The 20,251-nt window shown below is 50.7% G+C and overlaps 7 protein-coding genes across 7 annotated transcripts; 1 reads left to right on the forward strand and 6 right to left on the reverse strand.

The window, feature by feature from the left end:
• Positions 1-1,318: 1,318 nt before the first annotated feature.
• J4E79_006461 (uncharacterized protein) lies at positions 1,319-1,761 on the reverse strand (the record flags this gene model as incomplete). The annotated part of the gene is made up of 2 exons (XM_049355332.1): positions 1,319-1,700; positions 1,751-1,761. 2 exons carry the CDS (start codon positions 1,759-1,761, stop codon positions 1,319-1,321), a joined length of 393 nt encoding a protein of 130 aa, XP_049210005.1.
• Positions 1,762-2,018: 257 nt separating this feature from the next.
• J4E79_006462 (uncharacterized protein) lies at positions 2,019-2,614 on the reverse strand (the record flags this gene model as incomplete). Its single annotated transcript, XM_049355333.1, has 2 exons — positions 2,019-2,517; positions 2,565-2,614. 2 exons carry the CDS (start codon positions 2,612-2,614, stop codon positions 2,019-2,021), a joined length of 549 nt encoding a protein of 182 aa, XP_049210006.1.
• Positions 2,615-3,006: 392 nt separating this feature from the next.
• On the reverse strand, positions 3,007-3,716 carry J4E79_006463 (uncharacterized protein; the record flags this gene model as incomplete). Its single annotated transcript, XM_049355334.1, has 2 exons — positions 3,007-3,610; positions 3,661-3,716. 2 exons carry the CDS (start codon positions 3,714-3,716, stop codon positions 3,007-3,009), a joined length of 660 nt encoding a protein of 219 aa, XP_049210007.1.
• A 2,026-nt stretch (positions 3,717-5,742) lies between these two features.
• Positions 5,743-7,523, reverse strand: J4E79_006464 (uncharacterized protein; the record flags this gene model as incomplete). Its single annotated transcript, XM_049355335.1, has 3 exons — positions 5,743-6,185; positions 6,857-7,374; positions 7,432-7,523. 3 exons carry the CDS (start codon positions 7,521-7,523, stop codon positions 5,743-5,745), a joined length of 1,053 nt encoding a protein of 350 aa, XP_049210008.1.
• A 334-nt stretch (positions 7,524-7,857) lies between these two features.
• Positions 7,858-9,030, reverse strand: CEL6B (1,4-beta-D-glucan cellobiohydrolase cel6b; the record flags this gene model as incomplete). The annotated part of the gene is made up of 1 exon (XM_049355336.1): positions 7,858-9,030. One exon carries the CDS (start codon positions 9,028-9,030, stop codon positions 7,858-7,860), a length of 1,173 nt encoding a protein of 390 aa, XP_049210009.1.
• A 1,815-nt stretch (positions 9,031-10,845) lies between these two features.
• On the reverse strand, positions 10,846-12,504 carry J4E79_006466 (uncharacterized protein; the record flags this gene model as incomplete). The annotated part of the gene is made up of 1 exon (XM_049355337.1): positions 10,846-12,504. The coding sequence occupies one exon, from the start codon at positions 12,502-12,504 to the stop codon at positions 10,846-10,848; it is 1,659 nt and encodes a 552-aa protein (XP_049210010.1).
• A 5,405-nt stretch (positions 12,505-17,909) lies between these two features.
• On the forward strand, positions 17,910-19,113 carry J4E79_006467 (uncharacterized protein; the record flags this gene model as incomplete). Its single annotated transcript, XM_049355338.1, has 2 exons — positions 17,910-18,293; positions 18,349-19,113. The coding sequence occupies 2 exons, from the start codon at positions 17,910-17,912 to the stop codon at positions 19,111-19,113; spliced, it is 1,149 nt and encodes a 382-aa protein (XP_049210011.1).
• Positions 19,114-20,251: the final 1,138 nt, after the last annotated feature.

Here is a 20,251-nt window from a genome sequence, read left to right on the forward strand (position 1 = left end):
ATAAGCGCTTTATAGCGCTACTTTACTAGTACTTTAAAGCTATATACTAGGTCTATTAATATTTCTATTATCTTTAGTTTTATTATCTCTATTTTTATTATTTTTATTTCTATTATTTTTATTATTTTTATTACCTTTATTATATATATAACTAGTATAAAGCTTTTTATTATTTTTTTCTCTAGCTTTACTTTTTAGAAGCTTATTAGTAAAATATATAAGCTTTTTAGTAAGTATAATATTAGTTTTTTACTTACTATAATAAAATAGTAATACTACTTTATTATAAGACTTACTAGTACTAAGCTCTAGAATACTTATACTATTCTTATTTATAACTTTATATATATAGTAAAGCTAAAAATAATACTACTACTATTTTTAGCTATTAAAAAGGCTATATATTTATAATATAATATCTTAGCTAGAATACTTTATAAAAGTTCTAAAATATAAAATAAAAAGAATATAATATTTATAGCTTATCTTTTATAGAAAAATACTATTTACTAAATAGTAAATATAATAAACTACTATAAGTTTTATTAATACTTAGAGAAATAGTTATTATATTATAGTTATTAGAAAATATATACTATAAAGCTATTAATAAATTTATAGTACTAGTATTTTTATTACTACTATATTATATAGTTTTTAATTACTACTTAAGCTTCTAAAAGTATATAAATATATATAGTTATAGTTTATATAAGTATTAGTACTAATAGTAATATATACTAAATATCTTAAAATCTTAAAATCTTCTAGCTATCTTAAGATAATCTAAAAGCTAGGCGTTATTTAATATCTTTTTACTAAATAGAGTCTATAAAATTAGGTATAAAGTACTATAAATAATAAAGTAATACTAATAGCTTATTAATAAGCTTATAATAGAATATATAACTAGTCTAATAAACTATAAGTATATTTAAAATCTTTCTAGAGTATTTAGCTAGCGTATTAAGCTATAGAAAATATATAGCTTTTTTATAGTACTATAAATATATTACTACTAATTCTAGAATTTTCTAAAGCTTTTAGATAATTATAACTATAATAAAAGTAGTAGTAGTACTTACTTTTAAGAAGAACTATATATAATATAGTAGTACTACTACTACTAAGTATTATTTATATATTATTAGTAGTACTACTACTACTAAGTATTATTTATATATTATTAGTAGTAATAAATAAGTTAATATAAATTATAAGTCTTTATTATAAATATATAAGAAAGAAAAGTATAAGTAAGTAGTAAAAGGCGTTTAAGTTTATTAGGCTTAGTTTTAATAGCTTAAAAGTTTATTTATTAGTTATAACATAGTATAATGTTATAAGACATAACGCAGTAGGCCCTGTCTCTAAAGCCTAGGGGGCTAATCGAGGTGATAAATCCGCTGATCTCGTGGTGGCAGGTGCTAATTGGTGGCCACGAGAACAAGTTAAACACGTTGAAATCGAAGAGGGCGTGCGCGTATATGAGGGGGGTGGCTTCTTGTCGGATTTGCGCCGAGGCTGAGAGGAGGCCTGGGAGTTCGAGGGCGTACTTGATGGGGGCGGTGTTGGCGGTGTTTGTAGTTTCCAATCTGTAGGGCCGGATAATAGTCGCGAGACCAACGTAGGTGTAGACTATGTTCCGCAGTTCGGCAGGGAGACGAAGAAGGGGTGATGTTTGTTGGTTGGTGAGGGTACTAGGCGCGTTAGTTAGTGGGTGGTGTTGAGTGAATGGCGAGGGGCTTACGTTTGGGACATGGCGGTGGCGGATACAACGGCTGTAGACGGAGTTTCCATTCTTTGGACGGACGGAGAAGTAGAGTGTAATGATTTTGGCTAGCGTGTAGTTGAAGGAACTGAATAGGTAATTTGAACTGAGTGCTTCTGAGGTCGATTTATCTGCAATGCGCTAGCTGCCTAGCCAAGGGCTGATACTGCAATCCACTTCTCTTTTAACTAGCTAGCTCTCTGACGTCTAGAAATACCCTCTTCCTGCCCACCGCCCATTCTCTCAGTCACACAAAGATGATTTGCATGGTATTCTTCTTGCACAACACCTCCATTGCTGTCCCTGTAGTAAATCCCCACTGTTGCATACATGCGTCATACTTGATGTAAATTTTCTGCACGTTCGGCAGCCATTTGGTCGGAAATTGCAGTCCTTCATAGCTCCTACCTTTTCCAATATAGTGGGAAACGAGGCATGCCACTTGACCCCCAATCTTAATCGAGGTAACGAACTCGCCGATTGAGTGGTCGCAGCTGCCGTTCAGCCAGACACCCGTGTTACACTGGGTGAAATCGAAGAGGGCTGATCTGTATACTATTGAGGTGGCTTCGTGACGGATTTGTTTGCACGCCTTGAGTTGTTCTGGAACCTGGAAGCTGCATGTGAGAGACCCTTCAGGTTGAATGGCTTTAATGATAGTAGAGAGGCCGACGAAGGTGTAGATCTGGTTTCGCAGCTCAGCGGGCAGGCGAAGGAGTGGAGAGCTGATTTGATTGGCGGATGTACTGTGAAGGATGTCAGTGGGAAGTGCGGGGAATGGTAGTGGACGTACATTTTTGACATGACGGTGTTGAGTTCATCGGGTGTAGATGGCGTTGCCATTTTGCGTGTGTGGGGGGGAATATAGGGTATGTTGATTTGAGCTGCTCGGTGGGGGTCGGAACTAAGTAGTAAGCTCGAAAAAGTGTGATAGATTCATCATGTATTTTGCTAGCTCGCCAAGAGCTAGTCGCGTGATTCAATCGGAAGCTTGGACTACCCAAGGTCACTATTGTTTCCAACAAGATACGTAGGTAACGTGACTTTAAAGGTTCCTCCTTTCCTTCTGTGAAGCTGCTTTTCATTGGTCTTGATATACGATCGTTCCCATCGCTACGCTGCTATGGGAAAGACACCTCCCCGTGGTCAAGTCTAGTATTACACCGAGCGCCAAGTTGCTATGAGGGAGTAAAAAGCACCAGGAACGGGCTCAGCTCAGCGATCGAAGTGACTCCTTAGTCGTAGTCTTCTTTCCACTCACCAGCCCAATATTTGGTCCCATTTCCGTCCCGCCAATAGAGAAGGTCCTCGAAGATGACTTTCAGATTATCTTGCTTGCACCAGAGCCTCAAGCCCGACTTTATCTTCTCGCTGTCCTCAAAGGGCCTCCACCCCCACGATTTGACATGAACCTTCTCTAGGCTTGGTAGCCAGCTTGTAGGAGACGTTTTTGCTCGTATGGTCTGGCCAAGGTATAGAGAAGAAACGCCTGAAGCAACCTCAGCAAACTCGTAATCAATTCTAACTGAGGTGATGAGCTCGCTGAACTTGTTCTTGCAACGGGGCTCTAGCCATGAGCGGGGGTCTATCTTCGAGAGATCGAGGATGGCAGATTTGCCTATCAAAGAAGTGGCTTCTTGTCGGATCTGTTTACAAGTACTGAGGAGGCCGGGAAGCCCGACTTTGAGCTTTGCCGAACCCCAATCCTTGGCTTGTGGCATATGATTTGCAATAACAATAACTTCAATCGTAGTGGAAAGACCGACGTGGGTGTAGATCTTGTTTCGCAGCTCAGCGGGCAGGCGGAGAAGCGGCGACTCGAGCTGGTTTCTGAGAGTGCTTGGCTCATGTGTTAGTACGTGCGACTGGGCGAGAGAGAGCGAGCTTACATGTTTGCTTCAGTCTCTTCGCCCAGGAAGGCTGCGGGGTAAGCGTCGGCCTCCATGTCGCAGGAGCGCGTAGATTGGCGGCGCTTGACTCTGGTTGTTGGTGGTGGGCGGAGAGAGATGGAAAGATTGAGAAGCGAAGGCAGTGTTTACTGCGCTTTCTCAAAAGGCTCTAGTGCGGAAATCGACTACCTGGGTATCTCTTGTGACTAATCAGGCCCATTGGCCTCTAAGGGCACTCACTAGGCCTTGGGTCCCTTGAGTTGCTCGAGAAGGACTGCTGGATGCTTCATTCTCGTGGCCGACAAGCTCGCAGCGAATGGGTATACGATCTATCAGCAGTGCATGAAACTGAAACAAAATTCTCATTGTGCAAAATGTATCTTTGATTACTATCAACTTCTTAATCAGCACAGTCTTCTCGTGGACTGTGAGCGTCCACTATCCCAGCCAGCTTATTTCTCAAAGATGATCTCGAGTGATTCATCTCCAAACCACTTCCTCAGAGCTGCTAGATCCTTCATGTTCTTCCATCCACAGTATATCTTCTGTACATACACGCTCTTCAGACTTGGCAGGCATCCTGCTGGTGTCCTGTTTTCTATCCAAGAACGTGGTACGGAATCGGACTTGAACATTACGGAACGAGCCCAGTAACCAGACATCCTGATTGAGGTAATGAGACTGCAGATGTTGCGATTGAATGTTCTATCTAGCAAGAAAGCCCCGCTGTGGCTGGTGATGTCGAAAATGGCTAGGCTGTAGAGCAACGTGGTGGCTTCGTGCTGTATCTGCTTGCAACTTCTAACAAGACCTGGGGCTCTCAAGCAGAGGATGCATTTCAAAATGCTGCTCTCGGAGGCTTCTGTCACTTTGATGGTCGTGGAGAGCGAGACGAAGGTGTAGATCTTGTTGCGGATCTCGGCGGGCAGGCGAAGAAGAGGTGAGTTGAGCTGATTTCTGAGCGTACTAGCCGGAGTTTCAGCTTTTGTGCGCGTGCATTTGAGGGCGCTGTGCTTACATTTCCGACATTGCGTTGTCGCAGGGCAAGGCTGCGCATGCGAGATCGCTCTGCATCGCGAGTATCGCGCAGGAAGGAGGTGATGTTGTGTAACAAAGGCAAGAAGTGATTGTAGTTAAAAGACAAGGACTGGAGTGTGTTGAGAAGCGATGTGAGTGTAACCCCGGGTAACTGTTGCATTCGAGTAGAGGAGGCGACTATCTAGTGGCCATTACCCTTTTGGGTAGCAGCAAACGCTATGACGTACAAGCCGCGCTCTCACCTTCCAAAGCTCTTCGCACGGATTCAGGATGGGCTTCAAAGATGACCTTCAAGTTCGCATTCCCCGCCCAGACCCGCAGCTTTTCCCGTATACTATCGACATCATCTAGTGGCCAGATACCGGAAACATAGACTCGCACTAAAGCCGGAAAACTCAAGATCGTCGTGCCTTCCAAATCATTCGCACCCCAACGGGGTATGCGAATGGATGTAATAAGTTGACAGACCGCCAGTTTAGCGATATCCCGGAGGAGCCGCATATCATCCCAGGCCCTTTCGAAGATATGGTAGATCGCTCTAGCGAAGAACATTGTACGGGCTTCGAAACGGAGTTGAGAACAGGCTGATATGAGAGCCGTAGATCTCTTGTAGGAGTAGGAACTTAAAGAGTGTATATGGATCTGGATGTTGATGAATGTGTACTCGTAGATCTTGTTGCGTATCTCTCCGGGGAGTTTGAGAAGCGGGGATGTGAGTTGGTTCTTGATTGCTCTAAATAGCGTGTCAGCGAGAGTGGGGGAGGTTAAGTATGTGGAACATGGCTGACTGACAGGTCGGACAGGACTTCGTTGTTATGCATCGTTGTTGTTGAGAGATTGATATCCATTTCGCGTTCAGGAGAACTAGGGGTGTTTTGATTATGGAAGTGAGCGGGACACAGAAGTAGGTGGAAGGCTTGGGAAGCGAATATTAATTATCTAGCGTGTATTACGCGACTATTACATTTCTCCATTGCAGAGCTATTTATGACGTATCGAAACTCTCGCTATTCCCTTGTGCAGCACTTCCACGCGTGAAAGTTCCTAGAAGGCTGAGCTGTGGGCCACTTGCAAGTCCGCATTTCCCGCCCAAGTTCGTAGCGCGTCAACCCCCAAACTATCCTTTGGCATGCGCGATTTACTCCAACCAGCGACATATACTCGTTCCAGTTCCGGGAAGAGTTTAGCTCCCTGTCGTTCCGCTACAAAATGCTCATCCTCCCGTAGGAGCCTTGTAATCCGCTGCGATCGTAGATGGATGGAAGTGACGAGCTGGTAGTCCGCGTGTGGAAGATTCTCTGGGAACTCCGAGAACAGGAGCGCCCTCAGATCTAATGTCGCATGCGCGAAGAAGATGGCGTGGGCTTCATGGCGCATCTGAGAACAGGTGGATATGATGGCTGTGGACTTGCGGGCTCGAGGACTGTTGTTGAAGACGGCTTGAGTGCGGGAAACCGCGTACACGTAGATCTTGTTGCGTATTTCCCCTGGCAGCCGCAAGAGAGGTGAGCCGAGCTGATTCTGAAGAGTGCTGGATACATGTTAGCAGATGCTCGTCGTCTCGATATGGCTGAATGGTCCAGGTACTTACATCTCGCGAGCTTCTTTGGAAGTGAGCACGCGACGCTGACGTGAGGTGACTGTCTGTCGTGACATATTGCTACGCGGGGTCAGGAGCCAAACCCAGGAAGTGTTCAATGGCGCAGAACGCTTACCCAGGTACGTGTGTTCGGGGATTTATGGGCTACACCAATCAGTCAGCGTACCTAGGTAGTTGCTCACGAGACTGGATGAGCTGATGGCTTACTGAGAACAATCTGTGGGAAGACAAGAGAAGAGGACTGGTTTCGGCGATCAAGGTGTTTTATATACAGAGGGTACGTGCGGGGGTGGTTGCAAGACCGGGATTAGACCCTCGAGATCACGCGCCGGATCACGTGCATAGGGCCGAGGATGTTTCTTGATCCATTTCTAATGTGTTGCTATAAATGACACTTTGTATATCCATCAGAACTTCTGCACCGTTCTCAGGTCCATGCGCTCCCAACTTAACCGAAATCGCTTCCTCATGTACATAGGTATCCAGCTACTCATGAGTAAGAGAAGCTAAATTGGGAAAGAATGCGCTAGCAGCGATAAGTCCCAGGCTGCATTGAACGCTTTTGCATAACCAGGAGCCAATATGGATCTGTGATCTCCTCGTCGGTGACCTGTAGGTTCGGCTTTCCAAACAGTCCTCGTAGCGCATCGATGCATATATCAGTCGCCCTAACGGGTTGCTTCAAAAGGACCCTCTCAACCCCAGGTAGATCAGGTTTAGCCCTTATACCAGCTTTGAATTCCCAAGCCTTCCGTATCGCAGTGGTGAGATAACCACCGTCCATATACAGCGAGGAAATGAGGTTGCGATATTTGGGGTTGAGGCTCACGTGAGCTGCCCACCCTCGAAATCCAGACAACTCGAACGTGGCGTGGGTATACAAGAGTGCGATGGCCTCGCAGAAGATCTGTTTGCAGGTGAGGAGGAAGGTTTGGGTGAAGAGACACGACCTTTCGGAGACTTCTGGGCGCTTCCCGTGCTTGACTGTAATGGATTGGCAGACGTAGGTGTAGATGTGATTGCGGATTTCGCCAGGTAGACGAAGTAGGGGCGAGTTGAACTGGTTTGCTGTGGCGCTGTTTCGATCAGCTAGTGTATTGTGGATGAAGTAAGCGCTCTATTCAGCGGCTTACATCTTGTCAGATTCCTCAGGCGTAGTTGCACGCTTGAGCAATCCCTCCCACTCTTTGTAGGCCTTCTCGCGGTCCCAGAAGGCTGTCGCCATAATGTGGACTCGGGTATCGGGTTGGGTTTGAGAATTCGATGGAGACTCGGCGTAGATTTGTTGCAAAGACGTTGTTGTGGCGGACTCACAAGAGAATTGCCTTCTCTAAATAGTTGCAGGCCCAGGCTAGGCAGCGGTGAGGTTAGCTTGGAGTCACGTGTGGGTTCAGAGTGCATAGCCCTGGAGGGCCCTGAAAATAGGTCATATCTGGATGGCGTAGCAAGGTCAGTGAGACTTTGAAAAGATAGATATCTTAGAACAATCTTAAGTATTCGATCCAATATGTACATTAAACAGAAACCGCGTACTTTACACTCGGTCAGCTCTACCACATTTAGGCCTTGGGACCATGAGGCTTCTTCATGTAGGTTGGCGCCAGAGGCGGGTCAGCGTTCTTGACCAGCATCTGCACGTACTCGTCGAACCAAGCACCAGCAGCCGGTGCGCCAGTAAGACCGCACTTTCCGTCACTCTCACCACCAGGCTTGATCCAGACAAGAGAGTCGACGTTGGTGTTGTTCTGCTTGGAACCAGGTAGAGGACCAAATCCGGCAGGCTCAACGTTGCACCACTCACCCCACTCCTCACGAGCACCGGGAAGGGCGACGCGGCCCTGGTCGATGATGAAGTGGGATGGCAGACCCTCGGCCTCGAGGTAAGGAGCGAGCGATGTGGCGTAGTGGCTCTCGTCCCAGGATGGCGAGTACTCGGTGTAGTTCTCGCGGACCTTGGCTTGGAAGGAGTTGTAGTTCGAGACATTGGTCGAAAACCCCCGGATCTTAGCCATGGGGTTGAGCTTCTTGGCCATGGCAACAACCCTGCCGAAGACCTCAGCAGTCGGCTTCAGGTTGTCTGCCCAACCGAGCCAGCCGCCGTGCGCAGCATCGATGTACAGATGTACGTTGGGGAACTGCAACTTGGAGATCGCATACGCAATACCCTCCTCGTAGATTGGAGTGGCGTTGGCGCAGAAAGGAACGCCCTGGTTAGTGACGGCGTTGCCCAGACTGTCGGGCTCCAGAACGATGGCGAAGTCGAGATCCCTGGCCTCAGAAACAAGCTTGGCGTACTTGTCGACAAACTCCTTCTTGTAGATCTGGAGACCGTTGTTGGCGGAGCTGAGCTCACCGGCAGACTCGCCAGCAGAGCAATCACGGTCGGGCAGATTGTACAGAACTAGTCCGACGATCATCTTCTTTGGGCCCTTCTTCTGCTGACGAGCCTCCTTGATGGCTTGGGGAATGAGGCTGAGACCATCGCGTGTGGTGACCCAAGTGAAAGTCGAGATCTTCTGGGCGACTGTGCGAGTGCGCGCCGCATTGAGAGTGTCGTTCTGGGCCGTGAAGGTTGCAATCGTCTGTTCGAGCTTCTTGCCGTAGCTTTGAACAACATAGCGGTCTTTGCCAGTCCAAGGGTTGACGTTGGGGCCTGGGGGTGGCTTAGGAGCTGCGGACGCAGCCCCAGCGAGGGCGGCAGTTGCCAAAACGAACTGTGTGAGTTGCACCATGATGAAACGAGAGGCTTGGAATTGACTCGAGGTGGTGATGAACCGTACCGTGGACTACCTGGGGCTTTTATAGAACGCCATGAAGATTTGCGCCGCGGAAAAGACCCATCCAATCATCCCTTTCTCTTTCAGCAGGCTTGGTACAGGTTTGCCCTTACGTTCACGTGGCTGTCTTTAGACTTGGTCAACGGTACCGTCGGCCCGTTGTACATTCTAACAGCACTCAAGACGGTCCAAGTCCTTGGAGAAAAAGCATTGACATCTCGCATACAAAGCGCCACGGCGGCGTTGCTGTAGTGCTTCATCGATGGCGTACTGTGCGCTTTCTTTGGCGAATGTAAGGAACGGTCGTTCGCCCCTAGATTGGCATGTAGTCCTGTTAACAGTAAATTAGCCAAGGTAAAGTCTACCGGGGCTGTTGCGGGTAGTCAATATATCTGAGCTGTTTACCCGGCTTCTACCCCAGCTTCGTTGAAACGACGACCCCGCAATCCGGCTCGTGATATTGCGATTCCGAAAAGCGCCCTGCAGATTGGACGGAGTGGTCAAGCTAATGCTGTGTATATTGCACATAAAGTACTGTGGGGATCTTGTGTCATTTCGGACTGCAGCTCGCCATCTGCAGGCACTGTACAGAAGATTCGTTGCGTCTTCTAGCGCGGGTGTGAGCGGCTGTACCCTGAGGCTGAGTTGGATGTAGATGCTGCACGCACGATGCAGGAGCTCCAACACAAGATAGATGTCGAAAGTGATATGGCGAGCTTAGGCACTGGGGTTGAGACGATCGCGCAGATTGAAGGCCTATGGCATACAAACGTGTAGGTCAATTTCCTTGCACCTGGACGCGCGCCCTACGTGGGACATGTGATAATGGCCGTAGGACGACACAGTGAATTGCCTGATCGCATATCGACATCCAGACATCCCGAGATCTGGCTGAAGGCGCATTTTACGGATGGAGCGCGAAAAGGCACGAAAATGATGGTGCTGTGCGACGCGCGCGGCGTGCATGATACCCGAAGTCGAGCGAACCGCCCTTCAAAGGACAACGCGTCGATATCTCGAGAACGCAGTAGTCGCGTAGTCGCTCGCGTCGGTTGAATTGGGATGGGGTGCAGTCGGACGCGTGACATTTCGTAGTGAACGCGACGCGGGTGCCGGGGCGGGAAGCTGGTTTCCTTGCCGTTAGCGTCTTGGCAGTAGTCGTCGTGGTTTCCGTTGCACGTTCCAAATGTTGGAAGTCCTTTCACTCCGCTGCAATGTCGAACGCTACAGTCGCGAGAGATAAGCTCCTTCCCGATATCAGAAGATATGTTCTTACGAGATAGGAATGCGACCACGGATGCAGGACAAGAAGAAAGCTTCAAGTTGATGCGTTCGTCGTTGTGGCTTCAGAGTAAAGAGGTTGAGATGGAGGAGACAAGGATGTGGAGGATAGCGGCGAGTGCGCATCGATTGTGAGCGAGGCAGAGATCGATGCGGTAACGACCCATGTTTCGCAACTTTGCGGAGTTGACCAGCTGCTGGTCGTTGCGAGGCGAAAGAGCTGGTATACAGCTTCAACATTCACGAGAACCAGCATCTGGAAGATCAAAATCTAGGAGTAAAAATGTACATTGAATCGAATCTAGTCTACAAACTATTCATAAGGAGTGCCATGTCGTCGTATCGTATCATGTTGTTATTACAAAGGAACGGCTCGTCTCAGCGACGATGAAGAAGAAGAAGTAGGTGGTGTTCACATCCGACACCTTCTAGACTCACTTGATGATGATTCATGATCAACACAAGGTCTCAGCCACCAACGCTAACAATCTAGCACTGGCGGACGTACATGCCAAGGGGGCTTGGGTTGTAGTCCTGGAAGTAATCCATGGAGAAGTCACCGCTGCCACAAATCATGTAGGTGACGGTCTTGCCAGCCTCGCAGTCACCAGTCTCGATGGGGTAGGTGTTGCCAGGGGTCATCTCCATGTGGGCAACATCCTTCTCCTTGGCGGGCATGTTCTTGTAGGTAGTCATCGCATCGGCAGGGCCCTTGAGCTTGCTGACGGTGCACTCTCCGTGACCAGACATGGTGTAGTCGGAGGTCTCGAGGTCCTCCTTCTTGGGAAGCATGAACATGGCAGAGCACTTCTTGCCAGCCATGGAGGCGGGGATGTCGAAGTTGAAGATGGTGCAGGTGTGGCTATCAATCTTGCCGTTGTAGGAGGTGTCGTGGGCCTTGTCGGATTGCTCGGAGTCGACAGGTACGATGAGGTGGGGGTACTCGTAGTTGCCGTTGAGGTCCTGGGGGCATGAGCCCTCACCGCCGTTGTTAACGCCGTCGTCTGGGTTCTCTGGTGTTTCAGCGGGCTTGCTTCCTGCTGGAGGAGCGGGCATGGTCGCGGAAGCAGCGGGATAGGTCTCGGCGGGAGGAGCGGGGTGCGTCTCAGCGGGAGGAGCAGGGTGAGTCTCGGCGGGAGGAGCGGGGTGCGTCTCAGCGGGAGGGGCTGGCTTGGTCTCAGAGGGGGCGGGGTTGGTTCCAGCGGGAGGAGCAGCAGGCGCAGTTACAGTGACGGTAACGACGCTTGGAACGCACTCAGACTCTTGAGGGACACCAGGTGCGGGCTGGGAGGGCTTCATGCCTTCAGACATGGCGGGGTAGCCCGGCTTGCCTGATTGCTGAGGCTTTCCAGGTTGGCCGGGGTACTCGGGCATGCCAGAAGGCATTCCGGGCATACCGGAGGGCTTTCCAGGCATACCGGAAGGCTTTCCAGGCATATCAGAAGGCTTCCCAGGCATACCAGAAGGCTTTCCAGCAGGAGGTGTACCGGCGGGTGGTGTACCAGCAGGAGGTGTGCCAGCAGGTACAGTAGCAGTAGCGACGGGAGGTGTGCCGGCGGGAGGTGTTCCAGCAGGGTATGTGCCAGCAGGAGGTGTACCAGCAGGTACAGTGGCGGTAGCGACAGGGGGTGTGCCGGCAGGTCCAGTCGCGGTGGCTACGGGAGGTGTGCCAGCAGGCTGAGAGCCAGCGGGTTGTGTAGCGCCAGCTCCGCAAGAACCAGCTGAGCCAAGAGAGATCTCGACGCACTTCTCTTGGCCAGGGGCAGGTGTTGTGTAGACGTTGTACTCGCCGTTGTCGTTGACGGGGCAAGCGTAGAACTTGCCGGAGCCGTTGTATGTAACGCCACCGTTGGGACCGACCGCAAAGCCGTTGGTGGGAGTGGCACCAACATCGCACTGGAACTGGGTGGTGGGAGGAGTTAGGATGCAACCACGTCCATTGGAATCAGTGAAGCCACCGTTGCCGTCCAGGCAGTAGCAGCCGGTAGGCAGACCACCGTTACCGACACGGTTCTGGCCGTCGTCGAGTTGGCCAAGTACGCCTGATGCGCCGCCTGACGCCTCAAGCTTGAAGCACTGTGTAGCCTGACGAACGACAAGGGCGTTGGCTCCGAGGCCGAACGCGATGGGAGCGAAAGCGTATCTCATACTGGAAAACTGAGCGACTGTGGGATGAGGTGGAATTCGAGGATGCCCTCCAACACGTTCGAACTGGGTGCCTCTTATACTGGCCTGTGGCTCAGGGACTATGACAGCCGGTACTGCTAAAGACTCCTAGCGACTTCCAGTGTTGCGGCATCGGCTTACGTTGTTGGGATTCTAGCAGGCCTCGCGTCTGGTTCTCATCGTCATCTCGAGAACGATGATATCAGCAGACGAATGCCTGTACAAGCATTTGTGGAGACTGCTATCCAAGCCTGTAATGCTTGAGGCTTTCCGCTGCCTGGTAGTAGCCGTGTGGCCCGCGTTAACGTTCAAAAATGTCGCGCTTTCAAGTAACACCAACCGCAATGATTGGCCAGAAGTCAAAAGACGTTCTGGGAACTGTGGTTCTCGACGTACGCCAGACCCGATTTTGTGGGGTAAGATCGACAGGAACACGTTGCTCTACCCCATGCAATGTACACAACTCGACCTCAAGAAGGATATCAACGAGAGGTATCGTTGGTGTTGTACGTTGAGACTGGTCGCAAATGTGGCTGCAACTTTGAAGTCAGCAAGATGAACTGCATCGCTATACGTGAGCTTTCCGATCTTGAGATGGCAGACGATGAGCTCTTCGAAAGTAAGACGGAGCTTGATGCGTTGCGGAGTCCGTTCCGACGGCAAGGTCGGCGTCGTCTAGAGAGTTGAGACTATTGGCATGAGCCTTGGCGGTGAACAACGAAGAGCAAAGTTACTCAACATAGTAACAAACCGTTGCCGAGTGTTCCGCTACGGTCGTTTGATATGCAAGATGAGCAAATAAGCGATGTGGTGCTTTTTACCCCAGACATCTGTAGACTTGGAATTCATGGGGTACGTCGGCAGCCAGACCAGCCTGGGAGATCACGTGAAAGCCGCGTACCATGCTCGTAGCCAGCCCGTATGGTCTATACTAGAGACGAAAGGTTGAATTGGCGAGCAGTATGGAAGGCAGACATGTCAACATGATAGTCTTCGATGCGATCCAGTTTAAAGCTGACGATATCTGTAGACCAGGCTGCGCACTTGCATAGTGCCCACTGCATAGCGGGAGCTGTCAAGGCTGACGGATGTTGTCTCCATCTGGAAACGGTCAAACAAATCATTTGCAAGTCGAGTACACGCTGTCTAGCTGGGAAAGAACGGCGCAGTGTGGAGGCCTTTCGTCACTTTGACATGATCACATCCGAAAGCTCCAGTGTCGGCGAAATTTCACCGTGCAGAGATTGGTGGAGACTTTGGTATGGAGATCGGAGCCCTTCTCTTGTATTTCTAGTGCTGAGTGGCATTTGTGAATACCGGTTGTCCCGGTGGCGCAGAAGAGTCGAAGCAACGCGGGTCCCTGGGCAGGTCTCCGGGCGACCAGAGGTAGACTTTGCGTCTTGCGCGCGTCGTCAGATGTGGGCTGTGTTCAGCTGTTTGCTGACGCGCACACGCAGAAGTACCACAGCGGGATTATGTCGGAAAGTCGATCGTTATTTCTGGTGTTCTGGTCCACCTTAGCTGGCCCTCGGTCGTGGTAGGTTGGTGGGTCGGTCGCGCGACGTTCGCTCCTAGGGTTCGTCTCAAGGGGTCTGGATGCTGGAGGTCCGCAGGGAGTACGCCTGTGCCATCAGGAACGGCGTGAGAAGATTTCGAGCCCTACGGCATGGAGGCGATGGTCATTGGACGCTGCGGCGAACGCGTCGTACGCAAAGGGGGTTTGGAGGTTGGGATGCTATCCTGTCGCGACCTGGTTTTCGCGTTACGTCACTTGTGACTAATGCCCACTTAGCTTAGTGGCATCCGCTTTGGGCCGAGACCCACTTGCCATCTCGTCCCGCCTCCTCCGAAGCCTTCCATCAGGGTACGATACCACGACAGCGCAGCCATTTATCAAGTCTTTCCCATAACTCTAATGTCCAGTCTCTGAAGGAAACTACAAATGTCCCCGTCGAGGCTTCTAGCTACTCTACCAGAGCAACCCTAGACGCATGCGAAGTGCTGAGCTTCTATCCCGAGTACCAAAATGGGGGGTCACGCACTCAACGACCATATCGACTGCTACAAAGGTTGCAAGTCGATTCTCATCCGCCAGTGCCAACTTCACTGCATCTGAGGACCTTGTCGGATACAATATACGCGATTACCAGCAAAATAAGTAGTTGCAGAAGCGCGCCCACTGTCGCTCCTGTGCGAACCTTTGGCATCCTATGTACTGGGAGTAACCCACTGTAACGGGTTCGTTAATAATCAGGTTTTGCGCGGTTGTATGCAAATAGAATGATGAAGATTGAACAGATTGAGATGTAAAGTCAGAGGAAAGTGCTAAATCTATGGCATTTTTAGAGCGATCAAAGGCTGAGGATCAAACATTCACGCGTATATCGAAGACCTTGTGAAACGCCGATGAATTATGCTACCTCTATACGATGAAATTCGCATTACGTTGCGTATCGTCTTCCCCTGCAACTGCACCAAAAGATCGTCGCATTTCGACACCCAATCAGCAACATTTTGATCAGACCAAAGGTGTGCCACAATGATGCGGTAGGACAATATGGCTCACTGAGAAGTGGTGCGAACATCTTCGCCGAGTTATGTTGGCATTAACGCGATCTAAGCGCTATCGCAATGTATAAGCCGCCTCATCAGGGCAGATGACATTTCTCCATTTTTGGTGTTGACTAGGGTACCCAGGATCGCTGATGAACGCGTGGAGACCTGCTAAACTAAAATCATGCGATCCAGGCTTCGAAGGTACTAGAACTGCGTAAACAGCCGTATGAGATGGGATGTATATGGAAGAAATGGCGAACGGTATATGAAGCGCACATGGAGAGGTCGTGGTCATTTGTCGCCGCTACTAAGTGTCGGGACAACTGGACACAATGCCACAGTAATCTTTGCACGACTTGTTCAATTTGATACATCACGACAATACACGCGTTGGCCGTCATGAAACAAGATGACGGGGAATTTTGAACGCGTTGACTGACACATGTTGTGACGATCATCTTGATTCCGGCTCCGCTGCCAATAATAACAGTTGAACGGACTTGAATTGTTCGCGGTCTTTGAAGATGAACAATCCCGCCTGCAAAACATTGACGCATGATACACTGTCTTCGTATTCAAAGGATGATGGCATGAACCACGAGAAATAACCACTTTACTTGTGACATAGCGTGCGATACTATGCGGGGAAGATGGTAAAACCACAGTGAAGCTTGTACGTACACAATCCATTTGTGTGACTTCGTCACGTCTCGTTCTCTTGCTTCACAGCGAGCGAGAGATTAATAGTTATGCGTTGTTAGTACTCTAACAACACTGCTAAGAGAAGTTTTCCAGTCGCTGCCTCTAACCCCCGATACATTGCAACGCATCGGTACCAATCATGCAGGGCCTGTGTCGCAAAACTACAAGCACAAGATCTAGTCCCACTCGCAGCCCCGAACTCGCTTGTCAAAAAATGCGTCCAGCGGAGCAATGTATGCCTGCAGATGATGGCGAAGGATCTGACACGTCAATCGCAGAGCCTGAGGATAGCGAACTGAGCGATTGGGATAGTCTCGAAATCGACGATGAGGAGTACACAGACGAGGATCTAAAGGATTTTGGACGACCGGGACGACGGCGCCATGTCGGAGATCAAGATTCGTCGCTCTTCGGCAACATGCAGGAGATGAGGCATACATGCAGCCAGAGGCGTAGATGCGTTGATGAAGATGGTCGGAGTGCAGGTGGCCGAGAGAAAGTTGGTCACGAGGATCGCCAACAACGAGATAACGCAGTGGAAGTACTGAAGCTTCGACTGAAACGAGCGGGAAACGTTGCAATGTGTCGCGGTAGATCGCGAAGCACGTGTAGTACGTGTGGACGCAGAAGACTGTAAAGCAGGGGAAGTAGACCCTGAAGTCGGTAGTGAGGAGAAACTTTCGAGAAAGCCGAGGAGAACCATTTTTGGTTGAGAAACAGGCGTCAACCGTGAAAAAGCTGTAAACTTAGTCGCTGCAAACTGACTGCAAATCCCATTCCCACTGATAAACTCAGAGCACATCAAAACATCGCGATCACTGCATCCCTTTCCCATGCGCCAACACACCTGCACCCCAAACTCTGTATCCCATCCCAAAGTTCGCCTGCCCCCCTCCCATCTCCGCCTTGCCCATCCCCTCGATCGACGTTGGCCACCCCCCATTCCTCGCAGATCGTTCCCTCGTCATCGCGCGCTGGTGCTCCAGAAGCGTTCCACGATACAAGTTCGCAGGGACGGGCTAATTCGTTTCCGTGTCTCAACGACCCGTTTGCAGTTAGTGGAGACCGCTCCGCGCCGGGGGATACTTTGGAAATCAGCCACTGGACTGGGAAAATCTGCGCACGGTGCGAAGCGATCATGATGGAAGACGTTTCCGTTTGTGGGTTCATCGGATAGGCGAGGTCGTTGGTACCCGCATTGCGATTGCGATCGTGTTCATGGGGAAGAATCAGACGCCGGGCCGCAAGGCGAACAGCACTCTCCTCGATAACCTTGGAAGTCGTAGATCCTCTGCATGTTGAGAATAGAAATTGTGACGAACGCGCATTACGCCCTCAGCCCCCCATAACCCACAGACTGCCAAAGGGATGAAGATCTGGAGAAATAAAGTTACGCATGACATCACACCTGCTAGCTCAAGTCCCTTGCTGCCCACATCCAGTCTAGCGCTCGCTTCTAGCCCCGGGGCGATCTGAACTGCCCCCTCCCCGACGCCAGATCTACAGCATCACGAACACCCAGCCATTCACACTGCAGGGGGGCTGCCGCATCATGCACCGATTACCCCCTCCGCGAAATCCGTGGATCGGGGATAAGGGTTTCAATGCAGGGATACCTGATTACCGACCTGCCGTGGCTTGAACGTGCTGAACACCGTGATCGTGGCCCTCGCGCAGTAATCGCAAAGATGTGAGACGGTGCGTGCTGCGTTATTGGAACGCCCGTAACGCCATCGAACGCCATCACGGGTGAACCGTCAGTCTCACTTGTATGCACCCAAGTACGGACGCAACGCGGGTCTACGTCAGTACGCCCCCCCGCCCGAGCGCCGCCGCACGACTATTATGGCGTCGGGGCTTGGAGAAAGGACGTCAATGTCTGTTAAGGAAAGGCTGGGTGGTTTCTTTAGTTTGGTTTTTGGGTTTTAACTCTCAGTCGTCCGGGGGGGCTACGCAACCTTGGTTTTCTTCTTGGTCCAGTTCTTCGTCTTCTCTGTCTGTCAGTCAGCCTTTTGGGCATCTTGTTTTTGGATTTGCGTAGCGTATAGCTCGCTGTTTTGGTATACCAGTACTACTACTACTTACTATCTCGAGTCTTGTCACCTTGTTCAACAGTCTAGGCTGTCGAGATGGCGCTCAAGAATATCTTACCGTTGCACAAGAAGGAGTCGGTATCGCGGCTTCAGGGCACTCCTCACAGCCATGCCACTCATATCCACCGTCCTCAGAAGGCAAAGAGCTTTATGCCTAACAAGTGGCGCAATGAGCTTGTTGCCGCTGCAGCAGAGTTCGCCGGCACGTTTATGTTTCTGTTCTTTGCGTTTGGTGGAACGAGTGTAGCCAACACTGCGGCAACATACAGCAATCGGGTCACTTCTGGACAGGACAACAACAGTATTACACAGGCGCCAGACACAAGTGTGCTGCTGTACATCAGTTTGATCTTCGGCTTCAGTTTGATGGTAAATGTCTGGGTGTTCTTCCGAGTGAGCGGAGGACTCTTCAACCCTGCCGTAAGCCAGCCTTCCCAATCAAAAGCCCGCGAACAACAACTAACAACAACCACAGGTAACACTAGGTCTCTGGCTCATCGGCGCCGTCCCAACCATCCGAGCATGCCTCTGCTTCGTCTCTCAAATGCTCGCGGGCATGGCCGCCGCCGGCGTAATCCAAGCCATCATCCCGGGCCCCCTCAACGTCTCCACGACCCTCGGCGCAGGCGTCTCCGCCGCCCGCGGCGTCTTCCTCGAAATGTTCCTCACCTCCCTCCTCGTCTTCACCATCTTCATGCTCGCAGCCGAGAAGCACAAAGCCACCTTCCTCGCCCCGATCGGCATCGGCCTCGCCCTCTTCGTCGCAGAAATGGTCGGCGTGTTCTTCACCGGCGGCAGCCTGAACCCTGCGAGGAGCTTTGGACCTTGCGTAGCTACGCACAATTTCCCGGGGTACCATTACATTTACTGGTTTGGGCCGCTGATGGGTACGCTGCTGGCGTTTGGCATGTATCGTATTGTGAAGTTGGTGGAGTATGAGACTGTCAACCCGGGTCAGGACTTTGATGACCATGAGGCTGCGTTGTTTAATCCCCCTGAGGACCCGGAGCATGCGGGGCAGGTTGAACGGCCGAATGTTGCGGCTCATGCTATGGCGGATGCGATTCGCAGGACTAACTCTGGGTTCAATGAGAATGGCCAGTTTGGCATCGACTCGATGCTGGAGAGTAAGGACGACGAGAAGTCCACACCGCCGCGGTCTCCGCAGAAGGAACAGGAGCTGTTAGAAAGAACGGGCCATGCTCCAGCTGCCAACGGCGAACGCCACGAGTGCTGTTAACCCTCGCCTCCTACACAACCGCCAGTGTGTGCGTCGTGGTAGTAATATGTTTCCATTTCCATTCTAGCGTTTATAGCGGGTGCGTGTCCTCATTTACAATCAATAGCGAATCTCATTTTCTTACACTTATGCTGCGCATAAGCATAACCTCATCTCTCCCCCTTGCATGATGCCGCGCCGTGCTTCTCCTAATCTGGCTTCGGTCTTGTATACGAGGAACCAGGCTAGACAGTGCGCAATGAGGATTGCGAAGAGTAGGATGAAGAGGAGGAAGGCTAGGATGGCGACGCATGTCCAGAGGGCGGACATGGCGCTGGGTTTGCGCTTGCTTTTCGGCTTTGGTGGTGGGGGGTCTGAGACGGTGTCGTAGGTAACGTCCTGCGGGGCTCGAGGAGACGTTTGTGTCGGTCCGGGAGTGGTCTCGCGATTCGGTTCGGGTATCCCATCTTTGTGCTCCCGGTCATACGTATACTCGCCCTCCCCATCCGGAGGAAACAATCGAATCGCCACGCCCTTAGCTTCCATCTCCCTCCCCGTCTTCTTCGGTGGCGAACTCGGGACATCAAACCCCTCACTCCCCATCCCCACTCTCATACCCATCCCGAATCCCCTCCGTCCCATCCCCATCCTCCTCACAGGCGGATCCCAAGGTTTCCTCCCACTCTCCCTCCCATCCGCCCTCTCCTTCCCCTTCTCACTCCCCTCCACTTTCAATACCTTCCCCGACTGTCGATGGATCTCCTCTGACCCCGTTCCCGTCTCCCCTCCCTCTCCCCACTCTTCCGCCTCCTCTGATCTGGCTCCACTATCCGCACCGTCCGTCGCTTGCCCTCCCCCTTGTTGTTCTTGACTTCGCGGCGTTGGGGCTGGCCTTCGCGGTCGTAGGCGCCGTCGTAGGGATGGTGGCCGTTGGTGTAGCGGGGATCGGTTTTCTGCAAGGATGTCTGAGCGCGGAAGGAGGAAATGGGGGAGATGGAGGTGGAGATGGGGGAATAGGCGGGGGGGTTGTACCGAGAGGATTGGGAGACAGATTGCTAGGAGGCAGGCTAGGAAGAGGATGCTCATTGCTACCAAAACTTGGGGCGGCGCGGGTGGTAGGTTGGTGTGAGTGTGGGCGCGTGTAGGTATGTTATTCGTT

The sequence above is a fragment of the Alternaria viburni genome (assembly GCF_023758015.1).
Source record: "Alternaria viburni strain BMP 2772 chromosome Unknown scaffold_13, whole genome shotgun sequence".
Lineage (NCBI taxonomy): Eukaryota > Fungi > Ascomycota > Dothideomycetes > Pleosporales > Pleosporaceae > Alternaria > Alternaria viburni.